Source organism: Barbus barbus, assembly GCF_936440315.1.
Source record: "Barbus barbus genome assembly, chromosome: 9".
Lineage (NCBI taxonomy): Eukaryota > Metazoa > Chordata > Actinopteri > Cypriniformes > Cyprinidae > Barbus > Barbus barbus.
The window spans coordinates 1,597,017-1,623,889 of record NC_136737.1 but is presented as its reverse complement, the minus strand read 5'-3'; the positions used below and the strand labels follow the sequence as shown (position 1 = coordinate 1,623,889).

Sequence of the window (26,873 nt, the reverse complement as noted above, 5' to 3'; positions counted from 1 at the left end):
TAAACCGCATAAACACATTGAATTACACCAGATACACAAAATAAAGTTATTTTTAGCATCGTCATATGACCCCTTTAAGTTTGGTTTTCAATAAAGTAATGAAATCTTCTGACCCGAGTTGAATATGGCACAAGAGTGACATTTTTTTGATGTAGTGTGTCTTCAGACTGGGACATGAGGGCACAGGGGTCATGACGCCCAAAAAAGCCTTGAGATCAACACGACACCCGGTTTCTGCTCTTGCATTCTCATGTGATCATGTGAACTGTGATTTTTTTAAAAATTTTATTCAAATAAATCTTAAATTATACTTGGAATGGGGCTGTTTTTTTACTTAGAGATACATTGATTGTAGTCTTGTTTCTGTTTTTTGCTGCATTCAACATGTTCATAAACACAGTTGCTGCCTTTCATTTTTAAGTTTAATCAAATTGGCTGTATAAATCATTTCAATTATTTCTATTTGAGTCCCATACAACTTTAAAACATTTTTGCAACTGGTACATTTTGATGAGTTTCAGCACTGAATAAAGATATTTTACCCTGATTTATTGATCATTTTTACAGCGCAAATAAACATAAATTAAATTTATGACCCAAAAATGTTCCTGACAGGTTAAGACATTTGTATAGTTGTAAAGAGACTCAAGAATGATTGGGACAATCGGAAAAAGCTCATAAATCATGTGCAACCACAGAGATGACAGTGACTCATCTGTGAGCTGATTGGTTTGGCAACTCAGTGATGTCACAAAGCCCAAACAGAACAAGTCAATGAGAACATTCCAAAGTTATGACTGCGTGAAAGTCCTGCCTTTTTATCTATGTCTCTGTGACCATGACTCTGTCATGCTCTGTTATCCCCGAACACACATGCTTAAACTGAGTGACACGCATTGTCTATATTTATTTTTTAAGTCAGACAGCTGCAGTACTAACCAAGCAAGAGCAGAGAGAGACAGCGAGAGAAACAGATTGAGGGACAGACAGACAGAGAGACAGATGGAAGAGCGGATGGTGGGGACACGTTCATTTTACAGCCACAGAAAGATCCTGAACTACTGAGCCAAGTACCCGATCTCCAGGATTCCTGCACCTCTTGCTCTGGTTCTGATCGAATCATGGAGGGCGGTGGTGAAGCACCCATGAGCACCTTCATCATGGATGAGGAGACGCTCAAGAGGAAGCAGAGAGAGAAACTCAAGAAGCTCCAGGCCACAGGTGGAAACCCGCGGCCGGCGCGATCCCTCCTCTTCCTCACGCTGAAGAACCCCTTCCGCAAGGCCTGCATAAACATTGTAGAGTGGAAGTATCCTTTAATGAAACAGAAAATGTTTTTAATTACAATAATGTTTTTATTTGGCGTTTTCTGCATTAAAATAATCACTAAACCGTTCAGCCAATCAGGTGGAATTTAATGCACATTATTAAAATATGTAAAAGTCATAATGAAATATTATTGTACATTAGAAATATTATTATTAATATGTATTATTAATATTATTAATATATATGTGTGTGTGTGTGTATATAATATATATTACACACACACACACACATATATATATATAAAAACACATTATAAATGTCTCTACTGTCACTTTTGATCAATTGAATGTGTCCTTCATGAATAAAAGTATTCATTTAAAATCATACCCAAACTTTTGAAAGGTAGTGCATCATGGTTTTGATAAGAATATTAAACAGCTGTACAAAACTGTATAAAAATAAATGAAAAATAAAATATATTCTAATATAAAATAAATTAAAAGCTAATTTTAGAAATGGCAAAAACGAAAATAAAATTCTTAGAAAATTCTAATTCATCTCAGGTGAATCTCCAAAAAAATAAAAAAAAAACATCTTAATTTACCATTTAAAATAAGTTTACCATTTAAAGTCATTCATTATAAGAGGTGCCAAATATGCAATTATCAAAGTGTTTGAAAAAAGCAACTATGAGATGATAGCTAGTTAATGAGCTCATTCACTCTCGAGCATGTGTGTAGAGGTGTGTAAATGTCAGTGTTTCAGCACGGCGCTCTGATATTCTGAGAGAACAGCTGCTCTGTCCTCCAGCTCACTAAATACAGACATGCTAAGCTCAGAGAATGCTAGCGCACACACAACAGTACACTGAGACTGCGGTCATCAGCACACACACATATTGTTCAATATTGCAGTATTATCTCTATGATTTTAACATTCAGAAACAAGCAATAATTTGATGTTGTTGGATGTTTTTATTTTCCTGAACATTTCTCTCAGACCTTTTGAAATCATCATCCTTCTCACCATCTTTGCAAACTGTGTAGCTCTGGCCGTTTTCATGCCCATGCCTGAGGAAGATACGAATAACACCAACAGCAACTTAGTGAGTCTCTCTCACACACAAATACAATAGACTACACCTTATGACACACACCCAACCTATAGACCACACCCTTATACACTCGCTCAACACATAAATCCTTCTCCAATACCTCTAGACTCCTCCTAAAGACACACCCCCAACCTATAGACCACACCCTTATGCACTCCCTCAACACATAAACCCTTCTCCAATTCCTCTAGACTCCTCCTAAAGACACACCCCCAACCTATAGACCACACCCTTATGCCCTCCCTCAACACATAAACCCTTCTCCAATTCCTCTAGACTCCTCCTAAAGACACACCCCCAACCTATAGACCACACCCTTATGCCCTCCCTCAACACATAAACCCTTCTCCAATTCCTCTAGACTCCTCCTAAAGACACACCCCCAACCTATAGACCACACCCTTATACACTCCCTCAACATATAAACCCTTCTCCAATACCTCTAGACTCCTCCTAAAGACACAACCCCAACCTACAGACCACACCTCATACACTCCCTCAACACATAAACCCTTCTCCAATTCCTCTAGACTCCTCCTAAAGATACACCCCCAACCTATAGACCACACCCTTATGCCCTCCCTCAACACATAAACCCTTCTCCAATTCCTCTAGACTCCTCCTAAAGACACACCCCCAACCTATAGACCACACCCTTATACACTCCCTCAACATATAAACCCTTCTCCAATACCTCTAGACTCCTCCTAAAGACACAACCCCAACCTACAGACCACACCTCATACACTCCCTCAACATATAAACCCTTCTCCAATACCTCTAGACTCCTCCTAAAGACACACCCCCAACCTACAGACCACACCCTTATACACTCCCTCAACACATAAACCCTTCTCCAATACCTCTAGACTCCTCCTAAAGATACACCCCCAACCTACAGACCACACCCTTATACACTCCCTCAACATATAAACCCTTCTCCAATACCTCTAGACTCCTCCTAAAGATACACCCCCAACCTATAGACCACACCCTTATACACTTGCTCAACATATAAACCCTTCTCCAATACCTCTAGACTCCTCCTAAAGACACACCCCCAACCTATAGACCACACCCTTATACACTCCCTCAACATATAAACCCTTCTCCAATACCTCTAGACTCCTCCTAAAGACACACCCCCAACCTATAGACCACACCCTTATACACTCGCTCAACATATAAACCCTTCTCCAATACCTCTAGACTCCTCCTAAAGATACACCCCCAACCTATAGACCACACCCATATACACTCCCTAAACATATAAACCCTTCTCCAATACCTCTAGACTCCTCCTAAAGATACACCCCCAACCTATAGACCACACCCTTATACACTCCCTAAACACATAAACCCTTCTCCAATACCTCTAGACTCCTCCTAAAGATACACCCCCAACCTATAGACCACACCCTTATACACTCGCTCAACACATAAACCCTTCTCCAATACCTCTAGACTCCTCCTAAAGATACACCCCCAACCTATAGACCACACCCTTATACACTCGCTCAACACATAAACCCTTCTCCAATACCTCTAGACTCCTCCTAAAGACACACCCCCAACCTATAGACCACACCCTTATACACTCCCTCAACATAAACCCTTCTCCAATACCTCTAGACTCCTCCTAAAGACACACCCCCAACCTATAGACCACACCCTTATACACTCCCTCAACATATAAACCCTTCTCCAATACCTCTAGACTCCTCCTAAAGACACACCCCCAAATAAATAGACCACACCCTCATATACTCCCTCAACATATAAACCCTTTCCCAATACCTCTGGACTCCATATACACCTACAGACTCCACCCCCAAACACACCCTTATTATACAGTCTTCATCTGCTGTAGACAGTTTACATACCTAATCTAAAATACTGTTTATTTAAATGTTTCCATATGTATAAAGCATATAAATGTATTATATACATTGACATTGAACTATATCCCAAATAAATCAGTGTTAAGTTAATCTTTTGGCAGAATAACTGACACCTAATGCCTGAGATTCATCCCACTAAACCCTTGAAAGCGTGCGTGACCTTGAACTAGGTGACTGAAAGAAGCAGGTGCTTTGACCGCATGCCGCTGGGATGCCTGCATGTGTGGACGTTTTAAAATTAGCCACAAACTCAAACTATATGCTCTCATGCGCGCACAGCACTCTCTCATCAACGCGGTGTTATCTAATGTTGTGCTTTGTAATATGAGATGTCAGATTGTTCCTTTTCTAATCAGGCCGACTTCAAAGAATTTCAATGGTAATAAAATAATGCATTTTGTCTTTTTTCTATCTATCTATCTATCTATCTATCTATCTATCTATCTATCTATCTATCTATCTACAGTAGCAATGTCAGTTGACACAAACAGTGTTCGCTTCATGCTAACAGTAAATAACATGTTGGCTGTAAAATTGACAGCGTCTGTGCCAGGGTCATTTCAAAATGCCTCAGCTGAAACCGGAGGAAAGTGTCAGGCTCTAGCATCTCTTCATCACGTTTCCACCAAATGTGACATGTATCAGTTGCCAGAATGTAAAAAGACATGTCAAGACAGATATTCAAAGTCAAAACAAAAGTGTTCTGAAGTACAAAAGCCACAATCGACACCAAACACCTTGAGATGGTTGGTTGTACTGAAGTGTGCTGACAGCTCCATTCATCTCAATGTTTTGTGTGTGTGTCCGTTCACAGGAGAGTCTTGAGTACATTTTTCTCATCATATTCACTACGGAATGTTTTCTGAAGATTGTGGCATATGGGCTTCTCTTTCATGCCGATGCTTATTTACGGAACTGCTGGAATATATTAGATTTTGTCATTGTGACAATGGGGTAAGACACACACACCACTCCCTGAATATGGACAGAAACATACACAATTACAAACACTTACTGTGTGACGCCTCACAGGTTGTTCACTGTTGTGGTGGACTTCATCAATAACATCAGCGGTGTGGAGGCACCGGTGGAGCAGAAAGGCGGGTTTGACATGAAAGCCCTCAGAGCGTTTAGAGTCCTGCGGCCCCTGAGGCTCGTCTCTGGGGTCCCCAGTAAGTGGCATCATCTCCTTCCTCTGATCACCTGTCTCATTTCTTGAGTTGGCTGGTTCAAGTGTAATGTCTCCTCCAGGCCTGCAGGTGGTGATGAGCTCCATTCTCAAATCCATGCTGCCCCTGTTCCACATCTCTCTGCTGGTCTTCTTCATGGTCACCATCTATGCCATCATAGGCCTGGAGCTTTTCAAATGCAAAATGCATAAAACATGTTACCACGAAGGCACAGGTGAGAAATGAGGCAACATTTGAGAAACTCATAGCTGAAGTGGATTTACACAAAACCAAAATCTACCCAGCATGCACACAACGTCATAAGATGTTGATATTTTGTTAAATTTTGGTTGCGACTTGAGGTGACCAAAATTTAGTGTCAGTTCAACTTCTAGGGCCAGATTTACTAACAGCTTGTGCCAGCGCAAAACGTCTTTTGGCATTAAAATAGTACTGTCAGGATTTACAAAAGACGCACAGTGGAAAAATTAGCGCTGAAAACCATAATGCAACATCTGCCTGACATTGGGGTCCAAATGGGGTCCAAATGTAGTTGTATTGACATCCGATGCCTCCTGAGTAAATGTACTTAAAATATTTCCTTTTGCCATCTTCAGTAAATAAAAATGTAGGTTCATGATCTATGCTCTGTCATGTCACAGATATTATCGCCATGGGGGATGATGCGCAGGCGGCTCCGTGCGCTCAAGCCGGTAACGGAAGGCGCTGCATTCTAAATGGAACCGAGTGCCGCGGTGGTTGGCCCGGGCCGAATAATGGCATTACCCACTTTGACAATCTGGGATTTTCCATGCTCACTGTATACCAGTGCATCACCACTCAGGGCTGGACAGATGTTCTGTACTGGGTCAGTGTCACTTATCTCAAAGAGCAGTGGTTCCCAACCCTGCAGTTCCCTCAACTCTGGACATTTTGTATTTCTCCCCAACCGAACACACTTTATTCAACTTATCAGCTTGTAAATTGAGACTCCAAGTCTTGAAATGGGTGTGTCAGATAAAGGAGACATCAAATATGTTGGGAACCACTGAGACAGAGGACTATGATAGGGATGCAAAGGCTAACTCTTGACCTATTATAGGTAAATGACGCGATTGGAATGGAGTGGCCGTGGCTGTATTTTGTGACTCTGATCCTCTTGGGCTCGTTCTTCATCTTGAATATGGTTCTGGGGGTTCTGTGTGGGTAAGTCCAAACATCTGTGGTCTTCAAATCAATATCGTTCTACTGATATTGTCCACATTTTAGAATAATGGAAAAAATGAGTAGGTGTGTCCCAACTTTTGACTGGTAGAGTACTAAGATTCATTACAGTAACCTTCTTTAAAGGAATAGTTCACCCAAAAATGAAAATTCTGTCATTAATTACTCACCCTCGTGTCGTTCCAAACAAATTAAGATATTTTTATGAAATCTGAGAGCTTTCTGACCGCAACACAATTAACACGTTCAAGGCCCGGAAACGTAGTAAGGACATCATTAAAATAGTCCATGTGACATCAGTGGTTCAACTGTAATTTTATGAAGCTACGACAATACTTTTTGTGCGCAAAGAAAACAAAAATAACTAATTTATTTAACAATTTCTTCTCTTCGGTATCAGTCGTCGTGATGTCACATGGACTATTTTAACAATGTCCTCCTACCTGCCTTGAACGTGTCAGTTATGTTGCTATCCATGCATCTTCAGAAAGCTCTCAGATTTCATCAAAAATATCTTAATTTGTCTTCTGAAGATGAAGGTCTTAAGGGTTTGGAACGACATGAGGGTGAGTAATTAATGACAGAATTTTCGTTTTTTATCCCTATTTGAGCAATTTAACTCTAAATTATCCAATACGTGTCCTTTTCTATGTTGTCAGCGAGTTCACTAAGGAGAGAGAGAAGAGTTCTCGAAGTGGAGAGTATCAGATACTAAGGGAGCGTCAGCAGTTTGACGAGGATCTGAAGGGATACATGGAGTGGATCACACAGGCAGAGGTCATGGACAATGACCAGGAGGGGCAAGGTGTTCAAACACACTCACAAACACACTTTAACAGGCTACAGCCATTGTAAATCAAGTCTGGTTAAATGTGGTAAAATCATGTCTGGGATTGGTCTCTACAGGTCTGCTTCCACTACAGGATGGATCCGACACAGAAACCCTCTATGAGCTGGAAGCACTCAACAAACTCATGTATTATGTGTAAGTTGAGCTATCAACTGCTAGGAATGATTGACTTCATATCCAAAATGATTTTTTTCTCATGCAAGTTCTTTGAATTTCTCTGGGTGTGCATTTTACAGTCGACATGCTCGTCGCTGGAACCGTTTTTTTAGGAGGAAATGTCGTGCATGGGTTAAGTCCAGGTTGTTCCATTGGCTGGTGATTCTGCTGGTGTTCTTCAACACACTGGCAATTGCAACAGAGCACCATGGTCAGACCGAGTCTCTCACCAACTTCCAAGGTTCTGTTCTGCACCTACTAACATCATTCCTCATTTATATCCCGAAACAAGATTACATTTTAATATTTGCAAACTACTGCAATGTACTTCCTGCGTTACTTTTATCTAATAATTCAGTCAGAACTGCAACTTCTGTCATCATTTACTCACCCCCAATTGTTTCAAACCTGTATGACCTCTGTTCTTCTGTGGAACATAAAGAATAAACATTGTTATATTCACAATGAAAAAAGTCTTTAACATTCTACCAATAGACAATAAACTACCAATGTAACAACATAAAATACCAGCTAGAAACTATCCAGAAGTTGATTTTAGCTAGCTACTTATATTGTTTTTACCTTATTTGCAGACAATACCAATAAGGTGCTCTTGTCTCTGTTTGCGGTGGAGATGTTTATGAAGATGTACGCGATGGGCCTGCCGTCGTACTTCATATCCCTCTTTAACCGTTTTGACTGCTTTGTGGTGTCTGTGGGAATCCTTGAGATCATTCTCGTACGCATGGATGTTATGTCCGTCATGGGGATCTCCATACTTCGTTGTATTCGGCTGCTGCGCCTCTTCAAAGTAACCCGGTACGTGATTATTGACCAATGTTGGAGAAAGTTACTTTTAAAAGTAAAGAATTACAATATTGCATTACTCCCTAAAAAAGTAACTAATTACTTTAGTTATTTTTTTATGGAAAGTAATGTGTTATGTTACTTTTGAGTTACTTTTTAAATCTGGGAAGGGCTTGCTTGTTTGTTTTTGATATAAAAACGTTCTTCTTTTACAAATGTAAAAGCCCTTTCACATCAAAAGTGAAGTGAATCCGGCTCAGACTGAAGGAAATGTAAATTCACGTCTGTACAGTAGAGGGCGCCACTCAAACAAATTGCATGAAGAATATGACACAGGAGAAGAAAGTTCAACACTATTCAGCAATAACAAAAATGAAAAAGAAATGTGTAATTTTTGCTTATTAGTATGGTTGAATTGGATCAACGAAAGTCAATAGCAAAGATGGTTAATGAAATGGGATTAAATACATAAATTATATTTGTCTTATTTAACATATTTAATTATTGCAAGTTTGTATAATATTGTGAGTTTGCATTTGACTGTTTTTATTGATTTTGAGAAACACTGAATCTGTTTTTGTGCAGATGAGTAAATACATGTTCATATTTATTACTACACAACGCTCTGCACTTACTTCTGATTTCTCTCAACATGGTAACACCAGAGCTGTCACTCAATACATGGGAAACAAAGTAACATTACTTATTTGAAAAAGTAACTCAGATATTTCCTTCTAGATTAAAAAGTAATGCGTTACTTTACTCGTTACTTTAAAAAAGTAATCAGATTATGTAACTTGCGTTACTTGTAATGCGTTACCCCCAACAATGTTCTTGACACCACCGTGATGAACGAAGCATGCACGTCTGCATCAGAATTTACTGGAATTGTGCATGATTTTCAGGTACTGGACATCACTCAACAATCTCGTGGCGTCGCTCTTGAACTCCGTGCGATCCATCGCCTCGCTCCTGCTGCTTCTCTTCCTCTTCATCGTCATCTTCGCCCTGCTCGGTATGCAGGTTTTCGGGGGGAAGTTTAATTTTCCAGATGAGCACGTGAGACGAAGCAACTTTGACAATTTTCCTCAGGCTCTGATCACGGTTTTCCAGGTGAGTTTTTCATTCATATGATGAGCACAATGTTTCGATTCACAGTGCCTCTCCAGTGTCTCTGTTTTAGATCCTGACAGGTGAAGGCTGGAACTACGTCATGTATGATGGCATCATGGCTCACGGAGGTCCTGCCGTGCCTGGAATCCTAGTCAGCATTTACTTCATCATCCTGTTCATCTGTGGAAACTGTATCCTTCATGCAACACAAATGTGCGTGTTGTAGAAATGGCCTGTGATATGGATAAAGATATGATTTTCCTGAGCGGTTAACTGCAGATATCCTCTTGAATGTCTTCCTGGCAATTGCGGTGGATAACCTGGCTGAGGCAGAGAGTCTGACCTCGGCCCAGAAAGAGAAGACAGAGGAGAAGAAGCGGAAAAGACTTCTTAGGTGAGTGCCGAAGGTCAAATAGCAGGGAAAAGTGACTTTTTACAGACATTTCTGATGCTTGGTTTGTTCTTGGTGTAGAGAAAACCTACCAGATAAGGCAGAGGAAGAAAAGGCCATGCTGGCAAAGAAACTAGCTGAGCAGAGAGCCAAGATCGACGGGATTCCCACCACAGCCAAGGTCAAAACCACCTGTAACTGGCAGAATTACATTGATATATGAAACCAATATTCCCTTGATCTTTTGACATATAAGAGGTCACTGTACTATAAAAACATCCTATAAATTTCAGAACTCAAAACTTTGTCGTTAGCCTAAAAACAGCTTATATTGAAGGCAGTCTGCAAAAACAACAGTTTGTAGAATGTGTCACTCTATGATGTAATAGTGTGGATAAGCGCCGCCTCCGCAGCTTTAGATCAACGCCTGCTTCTACATCGCTGCCTGTTAAGCCCCGCCCACCGATTTCACAGCACTACCTGTTTAGCCCCACCCACCGATTCTACATAGCTGCCTTTTAAGCCCCCCCTCACCGACTTCACAGCACTACCTGTTAAGCCCCGCCCACCGATTCACACATGTAGTGTAAATAATGAGAGGCGAACACAGGCCTACGCAGAAACCAAACGATAAAGATGCTTCAAAGACAACAAGACGCTGTGCAGTGCCAAGTTGTGGAAAGTCGTTTACAAACAAAGCACAATTCGATGCGGGATTTTCAAAAAGATTGAAACTAAAAGACGATGCAGTGTGACTATAGCCTGTTTCTTCTAAATTATGATGTTTTTTTATTTAAAAATCTTGATAACATTATAAGTGGACCTCAGGGAACAGTACAAAATACAAGACAGAGGTAGTTCGTGACCCTTTTAACTGTGACCACAATGATGCCAGATTTGGGCAATTCTGTCTACAAAAAGCTATTTAACGGCTTATCTGACTCATGCGTTTCTTTATATTAACGTGCAGCTCAAAGTGGACGAATTTGAATCAAATGTGAACGAGATTAAAGATCCATTTCCTCCAGCTGACTTTCCAGGTAAAACAAAGAACAATTTAGTTTAGTTTATTCAGTTCTTATGGCTTTCCGTTAGGTCAGTCTGATGTTTTGATTGACTTGTTGCCTAGGTGACGATGAGGAGGAGGAGCCAGAGATTCCCCTCAGTCCTCGGCCTCGTCCAATGGCAGACCTGCAACTGAAGGAGACAGAGGTACCCATACCAGAGGCCAGTGCCTTCTTCATCTTCGGCCCACAGAACAAGTAAAATCTCACCTGCTTTTTCGTTAACCTCATATACAGTGCCCTCCGTAAGTATTGCAACAGTAAAGACAGAATTGCTCTGTTGGCTGTGGAGTGAAGACATTTGCAAATATGATTAAAAGATGAATATGAGACAAAACTACAGAATGTCACATTTTATTATTAGCCGTTTCAACACATACATGTTTTACCAAATAATAAGAACAGCACTTTTAGAGTTCATCCCACTCATTGATGTGAGCATAAGTATTGGGACAGTTGAACATAAGGCAGATATAAAAGATTAAAAGCTATTATTTAGTTGCAGATCCCTTGCACACAATCACAGCAGTGAGTCTGTGACCCATAGACATCACCAGACTCTTGCTCTCATCCTTTGAAACGCTTTTCCCAGCCTTTAATGCAGCCAATCCCAAGTGTTGCTTGTTTTGGGGAGTTTCTGCCTTTACTCTCCTCTCCAGCTGCTGAAATTCATGTTCAATCAGATTTAAATCTGGAGATTGACTTGGGCAATCTAAGACTTTCCATTTCTTTGCTCTTATAAACTCCTTGACTGAACTGGCAGGGTGTTTTGGGTCATTGTCCTGATGCAATATGAAGCACTTCCCAATGAATCTGGTGGCATTTTCTTGAATATTGGTAGGCAAGATGGTTTTGTACCCTTCCAAATTCATTCTGCTCCTGTCATCATACATTAAGTCATCAGTAAAGTTGAGAGGGCCTGTTCCAGAGACAGCCATGCATGCCCATGCCATGACACCACCTCCAACATGCTTTACAGATGAGGCTGTATGCTTGGGATCATTGCAGTTCCCTTTTTTCCTCCACATTTTTGCTTTCCCATCACTTAGATAAAGGTTCATCTTTGTCTCATCATCCATAAACACAGTTCCAAAACTCTTCTGGCTCACCTTTGTGCTTTTCTGCAAACTCTAATCTTGCCTTTCTATGTTTGGTGCTGGTCAGAGGTTTGCATCTTGCTGTGTAGCATCTGTAATTCTGTGTCAAAGTCTCCTGAGGACAGTAGATTGTCAGAGCAGCACCCCAGCTTTCTGGAAGCTGTTGGTGATTTTACAGACACGTCTTTTAGGGTTCATTTTCACAGCTTTTATGATTTGTCTGTCATCAGCTCCTGTTGTTTTCTCAGCCGATCAGGTAGTTGTTGGTTGCTGGTGGTTTCCTTCTCCATGTCCTTTGTTTTTGCTAGATCTCTAACTGACTTCCTCTTTTCTTTTAGCATCCAGATTCCTTGCTTTTCTCTCAAAGTCAGCTCCCTCATCTTCATCCTGGTTTGTGTGTCATCATCGAATGCAAGATTCAGAATACAGAAGTAATGGATATAACTGATACGATACATTCCCTGCTTTTAATATCTGAAGAATTAATGCAACAGGACACAGCTGATCACTTAGAAAGACCTGTGAGGAAACTGCTCCAATACTTATGCTCACATCAGATAGAGGAATGAACTCTAAAAGTGCTGAACTTCTTAGCTGCTAAAACATCTATGTGTTGAAACAGCTAATAATAAAATGTGACATTCTGTAGTTTTGTCTCATATTCATCTTTTAATCATATTTGTAAATGTCTTGACTCCACAGCCAACAGAGCAATTTTGTCTTTACTGTTCCAATACTTTTGGAGGGCACTGTATATTGGGAGTTTCATTGTTTACTAGGGTTTCTTTTGATTTTTCTGCTCAGGTTCCGCAAACTCTGCCATCGCGTCATCAATGCTACAACCTTCACCAACATCATCCTCCTCTTCATCCTGCTTAGCAGTATCTCATTGGCTGCAGAGGACCCCATTGACCCAATGTCCTTCAGGAACCAGGTACACAATTTCTAGACTTACATATATAGCTGTTTGTACCTACCGTTGCCTTCAACAGCTACCTTTCTTACTGCGCTCCAGGTCCTGGCCTACGCTGATTATGTCTTCACTTCAGTTTTTACCGCAGAGATTGCGCTGAAGGTGGGATGAGAGTTCGGTGTGTGTTATAAGAAGCTGTTTTGTTGGGTTTTGATTCTGTGAATGGTTCAGTGCTTCTTTGTCCACTGCAGATGACCACGTATGGTGCTTTCTTACACAAGGGGTCTTTCTGCCGTAATTCTTTCAACATCCTGGACCTGATTGTTGTCAGTGTCTCCCTGCTGTCCATGGGAATGGAGTGAGATTTCAAAGCAATTCTGACATAGAAATAGAGAAGACTTAGTGCAATATAAATGTACACTATACCAGTGAAAAGTTTTTGAACATTTTTAATGTTTTTAAAGAATTCTCTTCTGCTCACCAAGCCTGCATTTATTCGATCCAAAGTACAGCAAAAACAGTGCAATTTTGAAATATATTTACTATTCAATAAAACAGTTATTTTAAATAGTAAAAATATTTCAAAATTTGACAGTTTTTGCTGTACTTTGGATCGAAAAAATGCAAGCTTGGTGAGCAGAAGAGACTTTTTAAAAAACATTAAAAATCTTAATTTTGACTCGTTATCTACATGTTTGTAATTTTTCCCACAAATAGGGTGTTTTGGAAAATGACAAATGTTCTTTTACAGTCCTCATGTCTCTCCGCAGATCAAGTGCCATCTCTGTAGTAAAAATCCTCAGGGTTTTGAGAGTGTTGAGACCTTTAAGAGCCATAAATCGAGCTAAAGGTCTCAAAGTGAGTCGTCTCAGAGTGTCTAGTTTTGGGATTATTACATGACAAATGTCTCTCTGTTCCTCATCCCATCTTTGCTGTGTTTTAGCATGTGGTCCAGTGTGTGTTTGTGGCCATCAAGACCATCGGCAACATCGTTTTAGTCACCATGCTCTTGGATTTCATGTTTGCCTGCATTGGTGTTCAGCTTTTCAAGGTCAGATAGTTCATCAGTGCATGTATGATATTAGAGTCTGGTAATAGAGAGACATTAATGTGTTTTTTTTCTGTTAATCCGGCAGGGGAAATTTTTTTTCTGCACAGACCCGCTCAAAATGACGGCGGAAAAATGCCAGTATGGTTCATTCTTTCATTCTTCACTCTGAGATCTCAAACTCTCCAAATCTACATGATTTTCTCTCTCTGTGATGCTCTCAGGGGAATGTTTATACGACACCAGGAGCATGCTCTTCACGACATGGTGCTCGGTCAGCGTCTGTGGATGAACAGCGACTTAAACTTTGACAACATTTTGAACGGCATGCTGGCTCTCTTCACCGTGTCAACATTCGAGGGCTGGCCAGAGTAGGTATTTAATGAACAACTTGTCACCCGTGCTGGCAAAATCAGTGTGAACGCACACAGGCTAATTTTGAGCAACAGACAAAATAAGTGAAAAATGTCGAATCTGAGGTTTTCACAATGAGTTCATTAAGCCCTCGTCTAGGGATCCCAGTGCTCCAAATAGTAATTAAACATCCACAAATTATCTTTATTTGTATGTATATTATGTATTTAAGTATTCCCGCCAACATAATCTGTTATGTCTTAAGTAAAGTTTTGGGGAACAGTTAGGGAAAAACCTTTGGATGTGTAACATTATATTAGATCCGTGCATTACTGTAAGTCTTAATAAAGGCCATCTGTCGCTTTAACGTTAATCAAACAATAAAAGAAACGAGGGAATCACTCGCTGCTCTTGACTCAATTGCTTTTGTAGTTTTAATAATGAGGGGTTTTTTTTGTAATGATTTTTACATTTGATTGTGTTTCTTACTTTTGCTTGCTTTTGTTTAGATGTAAAATTAAAAGTAATTAACTACACACTTGTTTCTTATATTTGTTCTTTTTTGTTCTTTATAACTACAAAGACAAAATAAAAGCTATATTGTGATATAGTAATGATTATTTAGAGAAGAACTGGAATAAAAGATGCAGCGTTGAACCTTCAGAAAACTTTAACTCTATTTTTCTCAAAAGATTTATCAAAAAGGTGTAGCTCAGTAATTTTTAGTCCGATTCCGACAACTCATACATAATTTTGAAGGTCTTTTAATGGAGAATGTAAAAAAATAATAATAACTCATTTTTGAAATTTTGCTCGTTGTGACTCATTTTGCCAGCACAGGTCATATTTATACTATTATTATTATTTATACTATACTATTTGTCTTCACTTACACTATATTGCCAATTCTGATGAACAGATTTGACTACTTTAGTCATTTCCATGAGTACAAATCTTAATGTTTAAGCATATAATGATATTCGAGGGAATTGTGTAATTTTATAGCAACAGTTTGGACAGAACCCTTTTCTATTCTAACATGACAGTGTCTCTGTGTATAAGACACGGTTCAGAAAGACATGATTGATTGAGTCAGTGTGGAAGAACTGGACTGGGCTGCTGTGACTTTAAGAGCCAAAAACTCATCACCAAACACCAATGACTTGTACATAAGGGTGCTGTCATTTTAGACACGTCCAAAACTGTTGCAACAGAGATGGAAATACAGTTCTTAAATACATGAATTATGTTTCCATCTTTGTTGCCACAGTTTTAGAAGTGCCTTTTTCTGTTCTTCTTGGGGTGCCAATACTTTTGTCCATATAGTGTCTGTACAAGTCATTGGTGAGTTTTTGGCTCTTAAAGTCACTCCAGAGGTTTCTGCAGCCCAGTCAAGTTCTCCAACACTGACTCAATCAATCTTTCTGAAGCTTGCGTTATACTCAGATGCATTTTCATGTTTTGGCAATATGGTGCTGAACACATTTTCCTAATTGCACCTGTATGCGCAGCTTGTTGTATAAAGCCATCGACTCGAATTTGGAAAACGTTGGCCCAATTTACAACAACCGCATTGAGATTTCCATCTTCTTCATCGTTTACCTCATCCTCATCGCCTTCTTCATGATGAACATCTTTGTGGGCTTCGTTATTGTCACCTTCCAAGAACAGGGAGAGCAGGAGTACAAGAACTGCGAGCTGGACAAAAACCAGGTACCAAGCGTCACACAACCGATCGCATGTTGAAGTCGCACGATTCCAGATTATAATGCGTTTTTGCACATTCGCAGCGCCAGTGTGTCCAGTATGCACTGAAGGCCCGACCTCTGAGATGCTACATCCCTAAAAACCCGCGTCAGTACCAGGTTTGGTACATCGTCACTTCTTGTTACTTTGAATACCTGATGTTTCTCCTCATCATGCTCAACACCATGTGTCTGGGGATGCAGGTGAGAACACACAGTTACAATCCCAGAAACATATTAGGCCTATTTGAATATTAGTTTGAGTCTCATTTCTTTGTCCTTCAGCACTGTAATCAGTCAGATCACATCACCCATCTTTCAGACATGCTAAACGTCATCTTCACCGTACTGTTTACCGTGGAAATGATCCTCAAACTCGGTGCCTTCAAAGCAAAGGTGAGCCCTCCATTTAGACTACTGCAGGAAAACTACTAATATGTGACCCTGGAGCACAAAACCAGTCATGAGGGTCAATTTGTTTAAATTGAGATTTATGCATCATCTGAAGCTGAATAAATCATCTTTCCATTGATGTATGGTTTGTTATGATAGGACAATATTTGGCTGAGATACAACTATTTGAAAATCTGGAATCTGAGGGTGCAAAAAAATCTAAATATTGAGAAAATCTCCTTTAAAGTTGTTCAAATGAAGTTCTTAGCAAGCAGTTTTGATATATTTATGGTAGGAAATTTACTAAATATCTTGATGGAACATGATCTTAATATCCTAATGATTTTTGTCATAAAAGAGAAATGTATAATTTTGACCCATACAGTGTATTGTTGGCTATTGCTACAGATATACCTGTGTTACTCATGACTGCTGTTGTGCTGCAGGGACACTACTTCTTAAATGCTTAAGTGCAGCATACTGCTTTTAAGACGTGTTTCTCTCTGGTAGGGTTACTTTGGGGACCCCTGGAATGTCTTTGATTTCATAATCGTGGTGGGCAGTATTGTTGATGTCATACTAAGTGAAATAGATGTAAGTTTCTCAATGTGTGGACTCTGTGTTCCAGTGCTTGACTTTACCAGAGAGTGCTGATATTGGCTGTCACTCATCTTTTCTGGTCATTTCTTTATCTCCAGGCGGCTCTCGCTGCTCAGGGTGGACTGTATTGTCTCACTGGCTGTTCTGTAAATATATACACACACACACTCATTATTTCACATCTACACATCACAGCCTGACTCTACAATTCAACAGAATGTATTATTCCTGCAAACAGAGCTGGGTAGTAACTGATTGCATGTAATCTGGATTACGATCGGATTCCAAAAACTAAGTACTTGTAATTAGATTATAAAATACTTTTATTCAGACTACAGTTGCTTTTTTATGGATTATATCACAATAGCAATAAAATATTCATAATTCATTGATTCTCCTTAAATCCATCTTTTAAATGTACCTTTCTAAAACAGTGTACCGCTTATAAACACTCAGAAAGTCTCAGTTTTGTGGCCATTCGCTCAGAGATCAGTTATTAGTCAGGTGCTACACAGTATTTAAACACTGGATTTACAAAAATCATTTCAGGTTTAAGAAGTGTTTCAATATCGCATCAATTACTGATGAACACTTTAGTTTTTATTTGAATTATCCCTCTGTAGGTTATTTAACCATGTATTTCTATTCAAACACATTAAAATGTACAAATTCACAAACTTTTTTCTCATCTGATCCTCTTTCACCTAATATATTTCCTTGAAGTACTCCTGAGATTTTAAAATAAATATGATTATTTAAAATAAATATCACATTTTCTGATGTTGGTCACATGACATGCAGGTAAACAAAACTATATATATTTTATTTAGTAAGTTTTTTATTATTTTGATTAATTTTAAAACGTTAATCCAACATTGCAACTGAAATGGATTCTCGTGATTCAAAGTTGAATTGCTATCTTACATTTTCCCTCTTTTCAGGAAGTGAATCCAATGCAAGCCATAGCAGTAAGTAAAGCTTCAATCAAGAAGATCTATGCTGGTGTTATCCATGGATTCTAAAGCGTGTTTCTTTGTTCCTCAGGACTCTGAGAATATGAGCGTGTCAATCACACTCTTCCGGCTTTTCCGTGTCATGCGTCTGGTGAAACTGCTCAACCGTTTTGAGGGCATTCGCAACCTGCTGTGGACCTTCATCAAATCATTCCAGGTCTGATGCTCTGACAGAGATGTGTTTATAATAGAGATGCACCGATCGACTGGCCACCCAGATAGCACACGCTAAACATCACTTGATCTGGAAAGCATCTGCTGTGTACAAACATCTGACAGACGTCTGTAAGATATCTAATAAACATCTATTTGACATCTGATAGGAAACGTTCAATAGACATATTGCAGATGTACCCTAGTGAAAAATAAATATACTTAAATGCATTCGAAATACATTTATTTCATGCTAAGTATACTACAAATACATACTTAATAAAATGTCCTGCAATTGTACTTTTAGTACGCTAAACTTGTATACTTAAAGTCTGCTAAATTGGAACAACTACTTTTGAACTTAATGCTCTTTAAGTGTGCAGAAGTAGTACAAGTAATCATACACTTAGAATTAAACATACAGAATTACCTAATTATGCCATAAGTTAAATATATTGAGGTTCTGCAATATACAAATATATTGTGGAAACTGCTTTGCAACGATTTGTATCCTAAAAAGCGCTATACAAATAAACTTGAACTGAACTTAGTGTATATTATTGTGCTAACTATTGCAAGTACACTTCAAATATTTTGCATTTAAAGTCCAATACTATTCAAAGATCATACAATTCTCATCAAAAGTGACATTAAAACACATTTTAGACTTAATATTAAGAAAAGTGCATTGTGCAAAAGTAATATGCCAATTAAAGTGTAATTATAATTTTTATATCAGTAAGTCTCAAGTTATCTGTCAGTAAATATGTTAATAGAATTGAACTATACTTAGTATGAAATAAATGTATTACCTTTTTGGTCATGCAGTCTGCCTCAAAGTTCACAATATGTAATATGCCAAAGTAAACCGTGGGGGGGGGGAACAGGGCTCGATTAATGCTTGTCTGGGACAAGTAGAGAGAATTTTACTTGCCCCAGACAAGCCTGATTAAAAAAGTCAATAACAAAAAAAACTTGGGAAGCACTGAAGCTTAGTCACCAAATGTTTTTGCGCAATTTTTATATTTTTTTTGCATTCAGTGTAAACGGCGAACGTGACTGAGTGAGTATGTAAAGTCGTGACGTATTGTCAAGTATGGTGACCCATACTCGAAATTGGTGCTCTGCGTTTAACCCATCCAAGTGCACACACACAACAGTGAGTAGTGAACAAATGCACACACACACACACACACACACACACTGTGAACATACACCCGGAGCAGTGGGCACTCTTTTGCTGCGGCGCCCGGGGAGCAGTTGGGGGTTCGGTGTCTTGCTCGAGGGCACCTCAGTCGTGGTATTGAGGGTGGAGAGAGCACTGGACATTCACTCTCCCCACCTACAATCCCTGCCGGCCCGAGACTCGAACCCGCAACCTTTCGACTACGAGTCCGACTCTCTAACCATTAGGCCATGACTCCCCCACGAGTATGTGAGAAACTCAAAGTGCTTAAAGCATAATGCTGTAAAAAAGAGTGATATTTATAATATATGATTTGGGTAAGCATTACACAACCAAGAATATCAGCACAATTGCATTGTGACACTGATTTTATACAACAGTAGTTCAATAAGAAATTAAAATTAAGTGACTTACACTTTAGACACAATTTTGACAGTTTTGGCTCAGTTTCGCTGACGAAAATCGTTCCAATCAAAACCACAGCGAAACTGTTGTGAGTCTCCGAGCAACACAGCAGCCTTTCGTTACTGAACGAATCCACGTTTCTGAGCGAATCAGGTGAGTCAATGAGTCAGTGGCCCATTCATAAAGACAGTAACGTGCCTCGTTTCTGAATAAATCAGCCGTTTGAGCGAATCGGTTGAATGAATGACTAAATGACTCATTCGTTAAAATAGTACTGGTGGTTTGATTTCATATTTAAAAGTATCTCTGCATTTTTCCCAACATTTCTTATTTGAATATAAAAAAAAAAAAACATTAATCTGCTAAAATCATTTATGCATCTGAAATGTATGGTGTTTTTCAGGCTTTGCCGTATGTGGCTCTCCTCATCATTATGCTGTTCTTTATCTACGCCGTCATCGGCATGCAGGTGAAATACACCCACAATGAGTGTGATATATTCAGCGTTGTGCTAAATGATAACCTACCTGTTCTCTGTCAGGTGTTTGGCAAAATCGCACTATTAGACGGTACCATGATCAACCGTAACAACAACTTCCAGACCTTTCCTCAAGCTGTTCTACTGCTGTTCAGGTAGGAAGTGTGAACGCTTTGCTGTAGGAGTTTCGGAGCATGTTTGTAAAGACATATATCTGTCCTCAGGAGTGCCACAGGCGAGGGGTGGCAGGAGATCATGTTGGGCTGTTTGTACGGTCAACGCTGTGACCCCAAGTCAGAATACCTACCTGGGGAGGAGTACACCTGCGGTTCTGGATTCGCTGTTCTCTACTTCATGAGTTTTTACATGCTCTGTGCTTTTCTTGTGAGTGTTTACTCTCGCTCAAACATGCATATGTCAAGTCCTCCGGGGAAGTTCATATTTATGAGTTGGGAAGACATCGATGCAAGATGCATTCATAATGTGCTCGGAGCAATTAAATTTAACAAGATTTTTACACTCTATGTGTACAAAACGATGAATAAATAATGCACATTGGGTGTGTTTTTGCTTTATGTTTTCATCCAATTTATGAATTGAATCATTATATATTCTATCATAAATGTACAATATTTTGTTCATGCAACTTACAAATTCACTGTAAATACAGATGCTGTATTTTGCTGACATGCAACTAAGAAACTCTGGGCTTGAAGAAAATCCCACTTGAAATTATGACTTTCTTGTGCATTCAACTTGTCGTAAGTCATAAATCGTAGATCTTTCTGTATTTGAACGTGACATATATGTGCTCTTTTGCAGATCATTAATTTGTTTGTTGCTGTGATCATGGACAACTTTGACTATCTAACCCGTGATTGGTCGATACTCGGGCCGCATCATTTAGACGAGTTCAAGAAGATCTGGGCTGAATACGACCCTGAGGCAACGTAAGCCAAATAACACTACTCTAACTTTAAAATCAACATGCAGTGGCATTTGCAACACTTTTCAACTTTTCAATAGGATATTCAATTTTGACTTGAGGTAACTCATATTATTGCATTTAACATTTTTCTTTGCAATTATGTGCAAAGACACGATATCACTATAAGACCAGGAATGTGTATTAAAATGTGAAAATGGTCCATTTTGATTTCAGGTTGATTTTAAACTAAATGCATCTGATTATCTGTGTTATCCTGGTGTTGATCTGCAGGGGGCGCATTAAACACCTGGATGTCGTGACGCTGCTGAGGAGAATCCAGCCACCGCTTGGCTTTGGAAAGTTCTGCCCCCATCGTGTTGCCTGCAAGGTGAGACACATTTAACACACAAACACATTCATATGCACATACCTGTATAATCATTCATTTTTTATGTTACCGTGTTGGTTTCCAGAGACTGATTTCCATGAACATGCCTCTGAACAGCGATGGAACCGTAACGTTTAATGCCACACTGTTCGCTCTGGTCAGAACCGCACTGAAAATTAAAACCGAAGGTTTGAGGCGTTATTTACTATTTAATATACTGTAAAAAAAAAAAAAAAAAATTTTTCAAAGTTCTACTTCAAACTTTTAAGCTGGTGCAGATCCGAAATAAATGTATGGAAATGATGAGCATACTCACCCATTAAAGCATGAATTCTCTGAATTTTGATCCGTCAGGTAATTTCGAGCAGGCCAACGAAGAGCTGCGTGCAATTATTAAGAAGATCTGGAAACGCACCAGTATGAAGCTGCTTGACCAGGTCATTCCACCAATCGGAGGTAATGATGTAACACAAATAACACAGTCGATACAGAATAATAAACTGCAATAATATCAGCATTACTAAATGTTTCCTAAATCACAGACGATGAGGTAACAGTGGGGAAGTTTTACGCCACGTTCCTGATCCAGGACCACTTCAGGAAGTTCATGAAGCGCCAGGAGGAATATTACGGATACCGGCCCAACAAGAAAAACAAGAACACCACAGAGATACAGGTCTCTTCATCTCCGCATGTGTGTCACACTACGATCAGACGGTCTCAATATCAATCTCTCTTCCTCTCAGGCGGGTTTGAGGAGCATCGAGGAGGAAGCAGTGCCTGAGCTTCAGCGGGCCATTTCTGGAGATCTGCTGAACGACGAGGAGATGGACCGAGCCATGGATGAGGCCGGAGAGGAGGGAATCTACAGGGTGGGTGGAGAATAAAACAGATCAGCGGTGATAAAAATGAAAACTCACCATGTCGTTCCAAACCCGTAAGACCTTCGTTCATCTTCAGAACACAGATTAAGATATCTTTGATGAATTCCTGACCCTCCCATAGACAGCAAGGATCCTAACACGATCAAGGTCCAGAAATGTTGCAAGGAAATGGTTAAAATAATCCATGTGACATCAGTGGTTCAACTGTAATTTTACGAAGCTACGAGAATACTTTTTGTGTGCAAAGTAAACAAAAATAACGACTTTATTCGACAATTTGCCTCCTCCGCGTCACCCTATAGCGCCATTTTGGAGAGTATCACATACGTAAACGACGTACGCAACGTATGTACGCACAGCGTGTGATTTGTAGAGGGGGATAATATATATATATATATATATATATATCCCTGGGTGATGCTATTCCACCAACCAACAACAAAGCATATATTACCAAAAATATAAATATTTTTTTAAAACACCAGCAACTGAAACATGGCAATACAAACAATAAAATCAGAAATGGACTTTAACATCAGTTTATTTACAATATCTGCAAATAAATATATTGTAAATAAACTGACGCATCTGAGACAGAAGTTTTGTGGAAATTATGATCACGCATTATTGACTGATGGATCAGCAGAGAATCGTCTTTCTGCGAGTCATTAAGAAATTGGTTTTATTCTGTTTAAAGAAACACGAGGTAAATGTGTGAATGCATAGCCTAATGTGTGCACTTTTGGAGTAAAGTTTGTGTTGTGTAGCGAAGCGCTGATCAAAAATATGGATGCAAACGCGATTGAACATGTGTCCCGTTATTCTGATCAAAATATCATTGACTCCTGATTGATTTTGCCTTCCTGGCAGAAATGAGAACTATTAGTGTCACTGTAACCAAGTACTATCATAAATAGTAAATATTTATTGCTGTGATATATTTTAAAGGGGGGGGGTATATATATTTATATATATATTTTTTTTTTCAAAACAACCCAAACCCCCCCCCCCCCGATGGATTATCTTAATGATGTCCTAACTGTATCCTTGCTGTCTATGGAGGGTCAGAGAGCTCTCGGATTTCATCAAAAAATCTTAATTTGTGTTCCGAAGATGAACGAAGGTCTCACAGGTTTGGAACGACATGAGGGAGATTATTAATTAATGACAGAATTTACATTTTTGGGTGAACTATCCCTTTAATACGAGGACAGCTGTATCTCACCTCTCTCTTCTTCTGTTCAAAAGCGAGCAGGCGGCCTGTTTGGCAACCATGTGGATCCGTTCACGATGGAGAGAGGAACCCCGATGCCCACCCAGATGACCAGCCAGCGCCCCCTACAGATCGCAGACAGCAGGGCGGAGGACACGGAGGCCTCGGCCGCATACGTTCATTACCACGCAAACACCAACACCAACAATAACACCAGCAGACAGAGGTGAGAGCGAACAAAAAACAACATAAAAATAACACGATGTTACATTTGATGGAAGAACTTTTTTTTGCAATTATGATGAAAATTAACAAAAAAAGCATTTTAAGAAGGTAAAGAGGATCAAGTTTGAGTTCAGATTGATTTTAAATGGGTAATAACAAAATGAATGCTTTGGCAAATTATTACACTTGATAAAAAAACTTTGTTTCTTTGCAATTATGAGGAAGTCGAAGATAAATGTGTATTAAGGTAGCCCTATTTAACCTTCTTTATTTTTTATTTCATTTAGATTTAGGTTGATTATAAATTTAAAACAACATAAAAATAACACTTTTGCAAGTTATGAGGAAGATAGGAAATAAATAACTCTTATATTTGATTAAATAATTTGTTTATTTGCAGTTATGAACACGACAAATATAAATTTTAAAATTAAAGGTTTCAAGGGTATTTTAAAGGTAAATGAGAAATCATGTAAAAATTAATAGCGTTTTAGCAAAAGTTTACATTTAATAAATTAGTTTCTTCACAATTATGACAAAATATATGTGTATTCAGGTTGATTTTAAATTAAAAATAACAAAATAATGCTTTAGCAAGAATTTATTTGTTTGCAATGATGACGACGAAGATAACTTCTTTTATTTGGATTTCATTTAGAGTTTAGATCGATTAAATGAAAAAAATAAACTTTTGCAAGTTATTACATTTAATAGTTTTTTCTTTGTAATTATGAGGAAGATGAAGATAAATATGTATTTAGAAGGTAAATGGATGGAGGTGGATTTTAAATTACTAATAAAATACAAATAAAGCTTACTACATCTGATTAAATCATTTGATTATTTGCAGCTATGAAGTAAGTAAGGTAGGACATGATGATATCCAGAAGAAATAGATTGGACGGTGAAAAGTGATGATTATGGGTATTCTCTCATCTTCCAACAGACGTGAACTCCATTTCCCATCATGCATCAGTGCATCCAGACAGTATGGCCCAGTGAGTGCAGCTGAGTTCCTCATCCAGGAGGTGAGATCAAACCTTCACAGACGTCAGAGAAATAAAAAACAGAGAGTCTATTTATACTAATGCAAATAGCACGCCTTGTTGGCAGAGGCTATTTACACTAACTCCGCCCACAAACGTGTGATTGAGTTAATCAACACTGAAAAAAGACACAAATTAAACATCAGTTTCAGTGGTGTAGGTGGTAAGGCGCATGCTTTTTGACGCGATCGACCCAAGTTCGAACCCGCCTTTTTTTCTCCCTTTTCAAATCTCATATCGCATCGGAAAGGCATTTATTTTCAATAAGATTGAAGGAAATAATCATAAAGTTGAAAATAAAGTATCGGGTAGGGTTAGGGAGGGCGTTATTGACCTAATAAAGTGGCATCCATTTATTAATTTGAATTCAAATGATAACTTACACTCAATACGTTATTATTGCGTACTGTTTTATAATGTACTACAATAGGTGCAGATAATTGCCACTATTTGCAATAAGTAGTATAAAGAAAATCTTGCTATTTTAACATTTTAATAGCCGCTGCCCATAAAAAACATCTTAAACGTCATATATTCTTCTGGTTTTGTTGCTCAGGCTCTGACCGCTGGAGGTTTGGAGAGTCTGGCCAGCAACGGCCGTTTCGTGTCCGTGACGAAGGCAGAGATGGCCGAAGCCCTTCAGATGGATCTCGCCGTGCTGGAGAGGAAATCAGCAGCCGTTCTCAATAAACGTAAAGGACCGTGTGTGTTCAGGAAGAGGAAGACGCCAGTGTCTCGTCCAGACAATACACACTGCCAGGTGTAACGATCACCAGAGGCGTCTGGTAGAGCGGAAATAAGGCCAAGCCAGAGAGAAGACATTAAAGGGTCATCATCGGGACTCTGATATAACATGAGCCAGAACTGCACAAGTGTACTAAATAATATATTAAAAAATAATGCAAAATAAATAATAATAAGTGAAAGGACTGATAATGGGTTGGAAAGCAAGTAGCAAATGTGAATAAATAAATATACACTTAATTTAAAACATATTTTCCAACAAAACACGTCTGAAAAGTGACTCTTAGGTGATTTTACAATGCTTTGGATTTAAAACTGTGATTAAACTTGATGTGAATATACTGTAGCATTTCTCGACATATCGGTCAACTTAGCTGTTTGCCATAACGTGTATTTACTTATTATTAAAGATTAAGTTATTTTAACAGTTTGTGTTGTCTTATTTTCATCTTCAAGACAACTGTCTGTGGCAAAATACTATAGTAATTTAATACTAGTGTTTTTGAACCATATAAGTATATTATAGTATTAATGAATGCTAGTAGTGTTAACGATAGTGAACTGATAATACTGTAGTATACTTTAGTTTTTACTAGTGTTTTGTAGTAATATACCCCATAGTTGTAGAAAACTTAGTACAGTATTGGGTTTATAATTACGATTGGCTAGTTGTTATATTACCACAGCAACTATAGAATTACCACAACAAATTAATTCAAGTTATTTGCTATAGTATGGTTCAAAAACACTACAATAAATTAGGCTACTAGTGTTTTTAATGTGGGGTAGCCTAATATTCTGCGTCACGAAAGGACAAACAGCATAAATGCATTTTAAACGATACAAACACAAAGAGACTAGCACTTACTTGTCGCCTAAACATGGATATGTCTTAGTGACCCGCTTTTAAACGAACCTGTCCACTTTGACTCGTTTTACCCGCGCTGTTGTGTGTAAATCCTCAGATCAGCGCCGCGCGCTTCCCGCTCTGTGAGTCACGTG

The 26,873-nt window shown here is 38.9% G+C and overlaps 1 protein-coding gene and 1 long non-coding RNA gene across 2 annotated transcripts; one reads left to right on the top strand and one right to left on the bottom strand.

Annotated features, from left to right (window-relative positions):
• Nucleotides 1-1,121: 1,121 nt before the first annotated feature.
• On the top strand, nt 1,122-26,293 carry cacna1sa (calcium channel, voltage-dependent, L type, alpha 1S subunit, a; the record flags this gene model as incomplete). The annotated part of the gene is made up of 43 exons (XM_079424563.1): nt 1,122-1,309; nt 2,269-2,374; nt 5,099-5,238; nt 5,317-5,456; nt 5,536-5,688; nt 6,116-6,321; nt 6,556-6,659; nt 7,337-7,482; nt 7,584-7,662; nt 7,764-7,924; nt 8,277-8,502; nt 9,396-9,603; nt 9,674-9,794; nt 9,883-9,997; nt 10,076-10,175; nt 10,965-11,034; nt 11,124-11,256; nt 12,960-13,089; nt 13,171-13,230; nt 13,320-13,426; nt 13,839-13,926; nt 14,012-14,119; nt 14,205-14,257; nt 14,341-14,487; nt 15,982-16,183; nt 16,261-16,419; nt 16,501-16,611; nt 17,119-17,202; nt 17,307-17,354; nt 18,150-18,176; nt 18,253-18,378; nt 20,369-20,434; nt 20,507-20,598; nt 20,668-20,827; nt 21,266-21,393; nt 21,663-21,759; nt 21,845-21,947; nt 22,114-22,215; nt 22,302-22,435; nt 22,506-22,631; nt 23,892-24,082; nt 25,028-25,109; nt 25,684-26,293. The coding sequence occupies 43 exons, from the start codon at nt 1,122-1,124 to the stop codon at nt 25,891-25,893; spliced, it is 5,337 nt and encodes a 1,778-aa protein (XP_079280689.1). The 3' UTR covers nt 25,894-26,293.
• On the bottom strand, nt 21,012-26,868 carry LOC306874504. The gene is made up of 6 exons (XR_013784634.1): nt 26,788-26,868; nt 25,692-25,909; nt 23,869-25,121; nt 22,076-22,624; nt 21,830-21,928; nt 21,012-21,752 (listed from the first exon to the last, which is right to left on the bottom strand). It is a non-coding gene; the product is annotated as an uncharacterized lncRNA (long non-coding RNA).
• Nucleotides 26,869-26,873: the final 5 nt, after the last annotated feature.